General features: G+C 40.8%; 2 protein-coding genes across 2 annotated transcripts in view; one reads left to right on the top strand and one right to left on the bottom strand.

Annotated features, from left to right (window-relative positions):
- Ctnna3 (catenin alpha 3) overlaps positions 1 to 14,434 on the bottom strand; it is a 1,328,241-nt gene that overhangs the window by 802,700 nt on the left and 511,107 nt on the right. The window lies entirely within an intron of this gene.
- Positions 1 to 14,434, top strand: part of Lrrtm3 (leucine rich repeat transmembrane neuronal 3) — a 169,144-nt gene that overhangs the window by 8,288 nt on the left and 146,422 nt on the right. The window contains exons 2-3 of the mRNA XM_035450636.1: positions 3,104 to 3,219; positions 4,337 to 5,868. Of these exons, the coding sequence (XP_035306527.1) occupies positions 3,104 to 3,219; positions 4,337 to 5,868 (1,648 nt within the window). The remainder of the gene's footprint in view (positions 1 to 3,103; positions 3,220 to 4,336; positions 5,869 to 14,434) is intronic.

The raw sequence follows: 14,434 nt of genomic DNA on the forward strand, positions 1-14,434 counted from the left end.
AGGGCATGAGGGACATGGACAAGTGAATGGCCCTGTGCAGCTGTTAGCCAAGAAAAATGTCTTCATACCAACTTCCCAATGTGAAGGAAGAAGGGTGAGCAGGAAAATCAGAGGCTTTCAATGCAGAGAAATGAGAAAGAAGCTATAAATATGATTCCCTTTAGGCTTTTTTGAGATATGCAAGTTGTGAAGTCCCATTTGGGATGTTAGATAATAAAGACTCGGCGTTATCCTTCTGTACTGTGCTGAGTTGAATATTTAAATGCATATTTACTATTCCTGTGAAACTTAGGGTTTAACTATGAAGACAAGAGATGTCTCCAGGAAAAGGAAAGACCTGCTCATCACCTAATTTTCTCCCACCTTTTCTACACATCATTTAAGAGTACTTATTTCCAGCCTCACTAATAGAGGGAATCTCTAGACTCAACAAGGAGAGTGTAAGGGATATATATATATATATATTCCTTCCTTCTAGAGAGACTCAGACCCTCCCTCCCAACCTGCTAGCACTTTTGTATTGTTGCTCCTTGGGATCTAGTGTTAGACCCTGAGGAACGGTAGGCAGACTGGGTACAATTGTGTGGCTTTGTCTTGAAAGTCATGGATGTCTTTATCCATTTCCCCCAACAGACCTAGGAATGGGGCTGACTTTTCAGAGCCCCTCAGGACCACATGCATGATGTTAGATATTTGCCAGAGCCTACTGATGACAAAAAGAGGGTAACAAGAAACTAGATTCCAAAGACAGAGTAACAGGGTAAATACGACTGCAATACATCATAAAAACATTATCATTAGGCTATGTATTATTAATACATACTACCAAAACAATAAGAAATTTCAGCAAATTTCATAATATAAAAAGACTACATATTATATAAAAGCTTATAGTATGGCTATTGTATTTACTGACTAAGTATATTATGGATCTAAAATGTGTCAAGCACTGTTGCACTAAAATAACAGAGACAAAATGTCACCCCTTAGAGGTTGCAAGTCAGTATCAGACATCTCCATTCTCTCTCCTACTGAGAGAGCACTTGATACTAGTCATTTCTTTTTAGTGAGTTTCTAAAACATACTTGTCCATCAAAAAAAATACCCTCTCTGTGGCCCCACACCCATTAAGAAAACTTACTTTTTCCATTCCTCAGTAAATGATCTTATACCCGAATACTTATGGGAGGCATTAAGTGGGCTCAGTGGGTTTACAGAGAGGTGGGAGAGAGAAGACAAAGAACAAGAGCATATGAAATTGAATTGAAAATGATGGAAAGGGTTAGGGGAGGAATTAGGAGGTAGATTTGATCAAAATGCAATGTATGCATGTATGAAATTCTCAATTAAAAAAAAAAGCACAACCTCTTCCATCCCCTTGAATCAGAATCTTGGAGAATGGAAAAGGAAATGTTTCCTTTGTAAGTTGTTTGAGTGTTTTAGATATAGTTACAACATGAGTAAGTTCAAGGCAATCACTACATCTATGATGCTGTAGCCCCTTCGATTATCATGATTAGCATTGAACAAACTGTTCAACCTTGGATAATATCAAAGTGGCCCCTAATTGAGATGCTGCCAGTTTACCTGATATAAATGAAGCAAATATTTTAAAGAACAATACCTATTTTTAGAAAATGACAAGATCTGTAGATCAGGTGTTATGCTTTGCTTCGGTGGCAGAGAAACAACCAGTTAGCTATTAGACATAGTCCATAAAACTAAAACATTGATCTTAAGTAGAAAACGGGCATGATGAAGACACAACAATTTTTCCCACTGAGAATAACATAAAAAAAAAACTACTCACTGAAGTAGTTCTTTGTGAGTTTCAGACAGTTAATGCAGTCAGTCAGTACACATAACAAATAATATTTGCTTGATTTGTGTGCTACAAACTGAGCTAAGCACTTTTGGAAATCAAGATGACACAGGGGTGAGGCTGCAGCCCGGGGTGATAGTTCAATCCCCAGTACCACGATCAAAGACAAAAATACAGCTTAATATTCAAAATACACCTGTGAAGTAATTTTACTCTCACATCCATTTCGAAGGCGAGAAAACGGAAGCACAGAGGAGGTGAGAGAGCCACTCAAGGCAATACAGCTGGCAAATTTAGCAAGGATTAGTGTTCTTAATCAGGAGGCTAGCTGTTGCTTCCCCCTTACTTCCTCTCAGACAAAGGAAGCTCACAGGGTCCTCCTCTAGAGAACAGGAATGCACTCTGCAGAGCTTCACCTCCTTTCTCTTAGTCTGTCTCATTTTCACCCGATTTAGTGGGCACAGCAATGCCTTTGGAAAGGAACTGGTGGCTGTGAAGCAGCATAAGGTAGACTAGGTCCTGCATGTAAACTCCATCTCTCCCTGCCTCTATTCTGGAGCCTTGAGTTGGTGATCCCTTTTTAATCCCAGGCCCTGCGCCTATGAAATGTAGATTACAGTGGGACCTGCAACACTGCTATTGTTGAAAGAAAAACCAGGGGGCTGGAGACATGGTTCCAAGTTTAACAACACTGGCTGCCCTTCCAAAGGACCCAAGTTCAATTCCCAGCACCCACATGGCAGCTCACAACTGTCTGTAACTCCAGTTACTCACACAGACATATATGCAGGTAAAATACCAATGCACTTAAAATTAAATAAAAATCTGTAAAAAAAAATAAGAGAATTTAAAAAGAAAGAAAGAATGATAAAACAGGGTGACCTATTCTTTTAAAGGGCTTAGCACTCAATAAATATTATTAGTGTAATAAATTGAAGCAACATCAATAAACTGTGAATTAATGATCTTTGGGTTCCAATACCAGCACTAAAAGTGGTTTATTTCCCTTCTGATTAAATAAAAAAAAAAAAAGCCCACAGCAACCAAAACAAGCCCAGTCACAAGCCATTAAACCAATTATATCTTTTGTGGGAAAATCAGAAAAGCCATTAGACCTATTAATTTGCGTGTCATTAGTCATCCCCTCTATTGTAAAGCCGATGTAGTCCAATGTCCTGAGACACCTTGCATAATATAATCACTGTGACTCCAAGAGGTCAAACAGGCATGCTCTTAATGCAGCTTTGTGAAAAGCTCAATAATTCATTTTATAAATTTCAGCTCAAAGCCTACACCGAGGTTAAGAAAAATTGACATTGGATCCGTGAACTTAACGTCAAGCTCTAGAAAAAACTCTGGGAAGCACATGTTTGGCGATTCAGCAGCAGACGCCGACAGTACAGGCGTTGCCAAATTGTAAAACAAGACTTGGAAATCACAGAAAACGTGGCTAGTTATTGATTACGTTGACCATTCACTTCCTATTGAGACACCCAAAAAGAATCATTCATTTTCCAGCAGAGCCTGCTCATTTGCAAGATAAAAGGGAGCCAGCTCTGCACATGCCCATAGTGTTCCTCACCACTGGGGGCAGCTTTACATAAGACTGCATTCACTGAAACTGAAGCAACAGTCCGAGCCGCTTTCAGAATGACAGTCTGCAGGAGTGAGCTGAGCGTGTGCGCGGAACCGGGCTCTCCTGCCTCCTGGGCTCCAACGCAGCTCGGTGGCTGAACTGGGTGCTCACCGCCACGGGACCTCCGGACTATGGAATACAGATGTGGCGGTACAGGTAGCCCCACGTTGCCTAGAGGAATACATCATGGGTTTTGAGAAGAAATTGTAGAAGCAATTTTCACACACACACACACACACACACACACACACACACACACACACTGTAAAGATGCAAAAACGCAATATCCACGAAGATCCTATTACCTAGGAAGACTCGGATGTTTTGCTGTGAATGCGGTGTTGGGATTTATTTGTTCTTGGAGTGTTCTGCATGGCTGGTAAAGAATAATGTTCCAAAATCGGTCCATCTCCCAAGGGGTCCAATTTTTCTTCCTGGGTGTCAGCGAGCCCTGACTCACTACACTGCAGCTGACAGGGGCTGTCATGCAGGCGGCCCCTAAGCCAAAGCAAAAGACCTAAGGACGGCCTTTGAACAATACAAAGGATGGGTATGTTTTGTCATTTTCCTTCTTTCCTTCTTAAAAAAAAAAAATGAAAAAATATCTCCTAAGTCTATGTAATAATCCTGCTTTAATTGTTTTAAAGATTATCTTTTTCTGGTATAAGACTATAAATTCGATAATCAGTGGACATAGTCCTTGTGTAATTATTAGAAATGTACAGTAGCCTTATATTGCAAAGATGATATTTGGTGTTAAATGTTTTCTAAATGTTTACATTTCTGAATGTGGACATTGATGGCTAGTTTTGCTTGAATATTTTTAAAAATGCATTCTTTTTGGGGGGATAACTTTTCTAAGTTGTTTTTATTTCCAGGTTTCAATGTAATTAGGCTACTGCGCGGATCAGCTGTAGCGGTGGTTCTAGCCCCCACTGTCTTACTGACAATGCTCTCTTCTGCTGAAAGAGGATGCCCTAAGGGTTGTAGGTGCGAGGGCAAAATGGTATACTGTGAATCTCAGAAACTGCAGGAGATCCCCTCAAGCATATCCGCCGGTTGCTTGGGTTTATCCCTTCGCTACAACAGCCTCCAAAAACTTAAGTATAATCAGTTTAAAGGGCTCAATCAGCTCACCTGGCTCTACCTTGACCATAACCATATCAGCAATATTGACGAGAATGCTTTCAATGGGATACGCAGACTCAAAGAGTTGATTTTGAGTTCCAACAGAATCTCTTATTTTCTTAACAACACCTTCAGACCTGTGACCAATTTACGGAACTTGGATCTGTCCTATAATCAGCTCCATTCTCTGGGATCTGAACAGTTCCGGGGCTTGAGGAAGCTGCTTAGTTTACACCTCCGCTCCAACTCCCTGAGAACCATCCCCGTGCGGATCTTCCAAGACTGTCGCAACCTGGAACTTCTGGACCTGGGGTATAACAGGATCCGAAGTTTAGCCAGGAATGTCTTTGCTGGCATGATCAGACTAAAAGAACTTCACCTGGAGCACAATCAATTTTCCAAGCTCAACCTAGCCCTTTTCCCAAGGTTGGTGAGCCTTCAGAACTTGTACATGCAGTGGAATAAAATCAGTGTCATAGGGCAAACCATGTCCTGGACTTGGAGTTCCTTACAGAGGCTTGACCTGTCGGGTAATGAGATCGAAGCCTTCAGTGGACCCAGTGTCTTCCAGTGCGTCCCCAACCTGCAGCGCCTCAACCTGGATTCCAACAAGCTCACATTTATTGGTCAAGAGATTCTGGATTCTTGGATCTCTCTCAATGACATCAGTCTTGCCGGGAATATATGGGAATGCAGCAGGAATATCTGTTCCCTGGTAAACTGGCTGAAAAGTTTTAAAGGGCTGAGAGAGAATACAATTATCTGCGCCAGTCCCAAAGAGCTGCAGGGGGTAAACGTGATCGACGCGGTGAAGAACTACAGCATCTGTGGCAAAAGCACCACCGAGAGGTTTGACCTAGCCAGGGCGCTCCCCAAGCCCACGTTTAAACCCAAGCTCCCCAGGCCGAAGCACGAGAGCAAGCCTCCTCTGCCCCCCACGGTGGGAGCTACCGAGCCCAGCCCAGAGACAGATGTGGACACGGAGCACATCTCCTTCCATAAGATCATCGCTGGCAGCGTAGCCCTTTTCCTGTCGGTGCTGGTCATCCTCTTGGTAATGTACGTGTCCTGGAAGCGGTACCCAGCCAGCATGAAGCAGCTGCAGCAGCGCTCCCTCATGAGAAGGCACCGGAAGAAGAAACGGCAATCGCTCAAGCAAATGACTCCAGGCACCCAGGAATTTTATGTAGATTATAAACCCACCAACACGGAGACCAGCGAGATGCTGCTGAACGGAACGGGACCCTGCACCTATAGCAAGTCAGGCTCCAGGGAGTGTGAGGTATGAACCATTGCAATTTAAAACCAAAACAAAACAGAGAGCTCTTAAAAGCTGGGAAAATAAGTGGTGCTTTATTGAACTCTGCTGACTGTCAAGGGAACGCGGTGCCCCTCCCCTCCCCCTCCCCCTCACTGTGCTGGCAAGGGCCTTCCCTGTCTCTGAGAGTGTGTTCATAATACTGGTCATTTTCCTTCCATAAATAATCAACCCATTGAAATTTAAATACCACAATCAATGTGAAGCTGGAACTCTGGTTTAACACCATGCCTATTGTATAAGACCCTTTATGGATTTTATTAACATCACATTTGTTTCCACGAAAAAACAAAAACAGAAAACAAAAACAAAACAAAAAACTTCTTTTCCTGAATGATTCCCCCACACCTGCTCTTATTCTACACCTGGGAGGGTCAAATATTCAGCTTTGGGTGTTTTACAGTTCATTGGCAAATCCAAATCCGAGGGAAGAGAGAGAGAGAGAGAGAGAGAGAGAGAGAGAGAGAGAGAGAGAGAGAGAGAGAGAGAGAGATCCTGGGACCTTGGAGGGTTGAATGAATCTGAGGAGATGACTTGATTATGGAACACTATAGAGACTGAGAATGAGAAACAATGCCTGCCTTTCAAAGAAAATCCCAGAAAACTATCCACAGAGGGTGGTGGGTTAGAGCAGGTCCCTGAGCAGTTTCCAGGGATATGGAAATTACAAGGCTAGCACAGGGAGCTCAGGGTTAAAGCAGATGACTGCAAAATACAAGGAGACAGTGAAAATACAAAGTTTGAGGCTTGCAGCCTTATCTTACATCTCCATCCCTTTAAAATCACAGGGTTCCTTTCAATTTCCCCCAGGCTGTGTGTTCTTCCCCAAAGATGCTGATTTGTTACACAACCAAACCATTAGATAGGCACATCGGAGGAAGCAGACTGTCCTCTGGAGATGAGGGAGTTCAGAGGCAAGGCTTGCTGATGCAAAGCACCTTCTCACACACATGTGGCTGGGACCTTCCCAGGATGTGTCTCTTTGCAGCTTATTTTTCCAAGACCCCCCTGTAGCTAATAGCATTCTGAGCTCTGTGCTGTGCTGTTCAGGGTTTGTGAGGCTGTCCCGTAGTGTCCTGGGATGTGCTCTACACGCACCAGACCCCTAATGACTGATGTGTGAGCATGCTTCTCCAACAGCATCCCTGAAAAGGATGCTTCTGGTAATGCCTTGATACATGCATAAAATCAACCCTGGAGGGAAAAAAGACTGAGGCTGTGACAGTTCGCCGTTGCTTTGCTGTTGTTGACATCACTGTGTCCCTGTGTTCATCTGTATTGTAACTCACCCATCAGTACAGTCCTACAGAATCCCCACCCCCACCCCCACCCCGGGCTTGGCAGCCTGCAAGCTGCATGCATGTGTTTATGTCATTGGTGAAAGTCTATTGACTGCAGCACGGATACCACACCCTCTGTATTTATGAGGTTTTGGAAAAATATATTTATTCTGTCACCCCATTTTGTCCTCTCTCTCAGATAAACAGTTTTAGTGTAGGAGCAGACGTCAATGATTTTTCACATTAGGGACAGTTCATCTTATGACTGGCCAGGCCTTGCAGCTTTGACCACATCCCTATTCTTCCAAAACAGCTGCTGTCAAGTAAAAATAATAACCAACAACAACAACAACAACAATAATAATAGCAAAGACAAAGGGAATGGCTCCTTCTTACTAGCATTATTATAGAGTATGATTCTCTTCCGTGGGCTGAGAGGGAGAATCTAGTCGAGTTGTCACGAAATATAGCAGCAAGGAATCCAGATTATTAAAACCATACTTCTATTAGCAATAAGGAAAAGCAGCATTTCAAGTGGGTTTCTCAAGGTGCTTTGATGAGACCAGGTGCCAGCTCAGAAAAGCATTACAAATCCATGTTTACCCATGACTAACCATTGAGTATACATTTATTAATGACCAATAGCCACAGAGTCCCAGTAGATTAACAATGCAGATACATTCATACTAGCATGAGCTTGGTGACCAAACTTACAGAGATGGTTTTCACTGGAATTGTAATTTTTACATTTTTCTAAACTGTCAGTAAATACATATTCCATCTAATTTTTTCCCTTTGGTCAGCATCAATTTTATCTGTACTATGAAGATGACTGTGTTAATTAAATGCACTGTTGGAGTGAAAAAAAAAAGCCCACTTCTATTCTTTTACTTGACCCTCTGCCTTATTTATGTATGGGAAACAAATACATCTAGTCAAGGCAAACTGACCGCTATATATATTTTTTAATATTTTTTTCAAATTATTAATGCTGTGACGCCACTAAGATATACAAAACATGTTTGTTGTACCGAAAAGTATTTCTAAATTCAAAACCACTTGGTGTGTAAAACTGATGTAAGATTAAATGAATGAGCAAATTTTTGAAGGCTGTTCATTTTTGATGCCTCTCTTTACTTAGAGATAAGAAGCCAAATGAAATGCCGTAGAAACAACGAAACCCATTTTGATTCAGGGCATGGAATTACAAGGAAAAAAGTTTTAAACGCACTTCTCTCCTCTGAGGAGGGCTCTTTTCCAGCTGTCACAATGCCCTGAGAACCAGTCTATGGCTCCTATGGTTAGAGAGTTGTGTCTTCACCATGGCATCACATGAGAAAACCAGCTGGCAAGCTGGTCAGAAGTTGTTGTCCTTGTGTCTGCCCCGTGCCACTTCCACACTGTATACCATAGATCTATTTCCGTAAGTCTTTAAAACGTACTTCAGCCTCATAGTGGAGAAGAATCCTTGCTATTCATTTCTTCTGTTTATGTCCAATTTCCCTCTAAGGGTACATAATGGACATGAGCGGCCTGACTGTTGAGCTGCTCCATGGAGACCCAGGGATGCACAAGTGAGTCTCAGTACCTTTAATGCTTCCTCAAGACAGACACGCAAATGGAGTTTGGTCTTTTGAACCGGATGCTTGTGCTTTGTGTTTGTTTTTCATTTGTTTATTAACCTCACCACACAAGGTGCGGAAAGAGCACAGAGGCAATGCTCTGAGCCAGGGACTTTTAAGCAATGTTACGTAAGATATGTTCATTTTACATGACTTTGTACCTTCCAGGGATGTTGACATCTTCCCAAAGATTTTCAAACCTTTTTTTTTTTTTTTTTTTTTTCTTTTTTTCTTTTTTAACTTGGTTTGGTGAGTCAACTACCTAAATAGAAGCTGGCAATGCTGATTTCTATAGAGTAGCACTGTCCTCTAGTGGCTGATTCGAGTAACCACAGCTGTTCAAACTTTTTTTTTTTTGTAGCTTTTTTCTTTTTTTTCTTTTCTTTTCTTTTCTTTTGTGAACTTATTGGCAGCATAGGTTTCTCTGCTCTGTGCATCATACTTAGTGTTAGCTTCCCTGTGAAGTATTATTATTATCCATATTATCAAAGCTAAATATGCTTATGTTCTCTGTGATAACAGAATGAAAAACCATAAACTGATACTGAGAACTAGAAATAAATGCCCAAAGACACAAAGCGAGCAGTAATGCAATAAAAAATAGAAAATGCTTTAACCATCTGTAGTCATCAATATTAGCCAAAAGAGTCTATAATATTTCCTTTTAAAGTGTTATTATTTTTCATGCTCAGGGTTGGGAAACAGTGTGACCTAGGCTGGGGAAACAGATGCTCATATTGATACTGAGAGAATCCGGCTCCATTACTGCTGGTCAGTAGATATGTGTGTCAGGCTATCCAGAGAGGGAGGCCTCCTCTTTGGCATGAGAACTGCTCTCCAGTTTGTTGATCATGTCAGTGACCTGTGCTTACCCCCTACCCCCGGGGATTTCTCCCTCCTTCCTCCTTTGCAGTCAGCTAAACAGTGGTGCTATTAGGCTCTCTGACAAGGATGGTACAGTCTAAGAGGCGATGATTCATGGATAATGAAATTATGCTTTCCTTCTGGGGAAGAAGAATGCAGTGTCACATTCACAGCTTTGGCAAGGGATGTTGGGATGCTGTAGGTGCACGGAGTGTTTCTTCCTTTGACATTTACCAATATGAGAACACAAATTGCTTATTTAAAATGTGGATTAGTCGAGCATCAGATAGGAGTGCTAGCCCAACAAGCTGAAGACAGAATGAGCTCCATCCACAACAAGTGAGAACTGAGCCATGAGAAATGAAAATTTCAAAACCCAAGGGGTTTCTTCTCTCCTCTCTCTCTCTCTCTCTCTCTCTCTCTCTCTCTCTCTCTCTCTCTCTCTCTCTCCTCTCTCTCTCTCAGAGTTCTCATCAGGATCCCTAGATGTAACTAACCTCAGGCACCCCACTATTCTTGAATTCTCTTTGCTACATATACTGAAAAACAAGGGGTATTTGGTACAAACCATGTACAGGAAAAATATTATCAGCAAATTTGAATACCAAATATCATAAGAGAAGCACAATACATAGGTATGAAATAGAGTGTGGTAAATGGCTCTTAAACACTAATCAAACACCATAAACCTATACAAACAAGTGAAAGTCATCATGTTCTCAGCCACAGTAGTCAAATGAACTGAACCTGAATTTTACATAGCCTCCAAAATCATTGGTGAATTTGAATAACTGGGTAGACTACAATAAAAATACTACTAATAGTTAATTGCATTTCACATGGGGGAAATATCACAGCTGGGCATGGCAGAATAGAAAGTCTAGAAATTAAAACCTAATTCCATTTTCTCTGACGCTTGCTAAGTCAACTCATGTGCATTTCTCAGCTTTTCAAAATTGGAAGACACCCATGTATAGAATAGTTTGCACTAATAACTGTGCATGGTTTCTGGAAAAGTGAATGTAAAGATTTCTTTCTTTTAATGATACCTGTTTGTTTATTTGTCTGTCTGTCTGTCTGTCTATCTGTTTTTGAAACATCACTTAGTGAGATACTCTGCTGCTGTTCTGTGTTGGTGCAAGACAAAATATAAAATCTCTTTGCCATCAAGGAATCCCACAAAGATTAAGATTCTTCATCTTGAATTATAGTCATCTCAAGGAATAAAAGAAAAGCTATGATTTTTATTAATAATCAGATATATGTATATACATAGATGTGATATATATCATGTATATAATAAATATAGAAACACCAACCAGAGAATGCTAAGGGAAAAACTAACCAAACTAAATCAAAATTTGATCTACATCTTAAGTCAGACCAGAGGCTTTCCTCATTGAGTATGCTTGTCCTCCTGGCACAGCATGGCTGAGTCTGCTGGCTTTACTGACAAATACACTAATGTGGCAAGATGTCCCAATTCTGAGCCCCACTGGAATGGCCCACATGTTCTACAAGATTAGCACCTATTGCCTGGGTCAGACACTTACTTCCTGGTTTCCATCCCATACAACCTGATGGAGGATCAAATACCCCCATGGCCAAAACCACTTTACTTTATCTAGTGACTGTGACCATTGGAAACCAATGAGTTTTTTTTAAAGAGGTATATAGAGATGTTTCTTTTATTTTTTATTTCTGCAAACTAGATAATTAATCAAAGAAAGACCACCACCCCAGTTCTCTCTCCATACATTAACCAAGTATAAGGTTAATGAATGTGATTCCAAATTCTTATCATGTAAATTAACACCAGCTGTCTCTTTGCTAGCTGAGTTCCCGTGACACGTCTAGGGAACAGAAACACATTTAAGAAATGTGTGCTGGCTTAACTTCCTACAGTGTCAGGTGAATGTCCCTGAATTAGCTCTCCAAATCTGGTGAGGAGCACCCCAGGAACAGAAACATAGGGATGTCCAGGTCACAGCAGAAGACCAAGCAGGGGGCATCTATATTAGAACTACCATCTAAAAGCATGAATGCTGAGAACAGCTTGGCCTATCTCAGGGGAGAACAGAGAAGTTTCTTCTGCCTTGTCATTCCCAGCAAGTTCTGAAATAGAAATCAATCCGTTCCTGACAATTCTCTGTGTTTTCTTGTTATTTTCAGGGGTCCCTTCCTCCCTAAAATGCTACTCTCTTTGCTTCTGTCTCTCACTCTTAACTTGCTATTCCCTTTGTGTGAAAGAGCCCACTACTCTGACATCGCATGTGCACAAAACTTGTTTTCCGCATATAAATCATTCCACTGAAGACAGTACCAATTATCCAATAGAAAATGTATTTACATTAAATATTACATAAATACTTAAATATTATATTAATGAAAAGTCAGCTGGCCCTTCCCTCTTTTCTCTAAAGCCTGTTAAACATCTCTATAGTATTTTCTGATTTTTCAGTGAAAAATAAAATAGGGGAAGATACAATCAAATTACTAGTCTCACAAATAGTAAAGCTCTTTGCCTACCCAGGAAACTAACCCAAAACAAGGTGTCAAGGACTTTTAGTGTGGAAGACATCAGCTGTATTCTGTCAGTTAAAAGCATCAATAACCAGAATTTTGTTTTCTTAGGGATGAAAAGTGAGTTTTTGGCCCTGCATGTTGAACAATAAAGCAAATTCTACATACATTCTACAAAGGCAATTTCTGTCAAAGACTCTATTTCTTCTATTTCCCCATCAAAACGCATCGGGCTTCGTTTAAATATGAGCCCTTACTAAGCATTCTTGTTGCTGCTGTTCATTGGTGAATTGGGAAGACCCATCAGGCAGTGGGTGTAAAGCATGAGGAAGCTAAATATTACCATCCTGTGGATTTTGTGGCTTCGTCTGACTGTTTCACTTAACAGTTATCCTTGCCATTAATGTTGATCTCTTCTACATTGTTTCTACCTGTTATGCCATTAATCAAAATGTCAGAAAGAACACGAAAGGGAAGAAAAGGAAGGATGCAGAGGTCATGAGGAAACAGAAAGGTTGAGTCAGGTGTAGATTAGAAAGGACATATGATAGGTAGGATTTTAGTTGGGAGGTGGTAGGGGAGGAAGGGAGGGAGAAGGGAACTGGGATTGTCATGTAATTCAATCTTGTTTGTAATTCAAATATATAAAAAATAAAAAACTAAAAAAAAAAAGAAAAAAAGAACACCAAAGGAACCTGCATATACCGTATGTTATTGGACAAAATGCAGTAGCCTTAAAGACTGCTAGAGGTGACAGAATTATAGCAAGGAAAGCTGCACTCCAACAGTGGTAACAGGTGCAACACCAACAATGCTCTTTGAGGTCATTGTCCATTTGGCGAGAGGTTTTGTCCACCTTGCATAAAAATTTAAAGTGTAAGGTATGACTGTTTGGTTTGTGTACTGCCTTATGACCATTGGGAATCAAAGCAACATCTGTAGCTTGGAAGTTAATAGCATATTTTGAAGATGTGTTATATGGCAGAAGCCATGTTGTAAATGTCTTCTGTCTTTCACCAAGCTTGTCATTTAGTAGAAGATGACGCTCAAAGATCCATATCATATAAATTCGTATTTTTCCACTCCAACTGTTCCAGTTTGTAGCACTTCCCTAAAATAACTCCCATCCCATTCAAACAAGGCATTATAACCCAAGTTATGCACCTTCAGTTCTCCTCAGTGCATGATTTACAGTGATTTTCAAGTGAGATTTCTGGCTACTAACTAAATGTTAATCTTGCATTCTCCCAGCCTCTGGCATCCACTCTACCCCATTCATGTCATTAAAGGCAGCATGCACTTAGTCCTCTTATTTATTTTTTAATAGAGATGATTGAGTAGTAAAATACAAAATTCTACATATACTTTTATGGACTCTACTCATTTTTATGGCCTAATACACTTTCATGTGGGGGGTCTTTATTAGTTTACACTAAAATGCAAAAACATCAAGGTAGCTATAAATTAAAAAGGAAAGTTCATGGTCAATTTTTATTTTTATAATAGTCTATAGACACCTGCCACATATTTAATTCCAAGCATAACCCCAGTGATGGACATTCCATATCTAACTCTCTTGACAACTGACTTGCCCTCCAAGGTTGTCACTGGAATCTTGAATCTCAGTTTCACATTCCTTCCACTTCCCCACTTTAGGGAAGTTTCTGTTATTTTGTTTGTGTCATGGTTGAAATATTCTGGATCCTGGACTCCTCTCTCTCTGGGCAACCTAGAGTCGGGTGTCGGGTATCTGCCTTCTATCTTCTCCATCTCCCATGAGCTTCTCCATTTAAAAGGATTATCTGTGCTAAAATCACTCCACCCAGGAGACCATTATGCCTGACTAAATGTCTATTCCTAGATCCAGGGCAAATATCCATCCAAGGATCCCAGAGCACTTCCATTTACAAAGAGATAAACTCCTGCCTTAGCAAAAGGTAGGAAGGTGTGTGCTAGGAGTAGACAGGAGCAGGGTGAAAAGGATTGAGGGAAATGCTTCACGGAGAAAATGAGTTTACAAAAATTCCTTTTCAATTGTCCTTCATAGATGCCTCCATATTTTTCTCAACTAGAGAACCCAAGGCAGAATCTGTCCTTACACCTTGCCAGAATCTGGCAAACACCCCTTGAGCCTTGTTTGAGAAATTCATTCATTGAGTTACCGTACTATACCTTCCCTCCACTCCATCCCTCTAGCTGGAGAGGTAGCTTGATATACTAGCAAGAACTAGTATATGGGCT

This window comes from Cricetulus griseus, assembly GCF_003668045.3.
Source record: "Cricetulus griseus strain 17A/GY chromosome 1 unlocalized genomic scaffold, alternate assembly CriGri-PICRH-1.0 chr1_0, whole genome shotgun sequence".
NCBI lineage: Eukaryota > Metazoa > Chordata > Mammalia > Rodentia > Cricetidae > Cricetulus > Cricetulus griseus.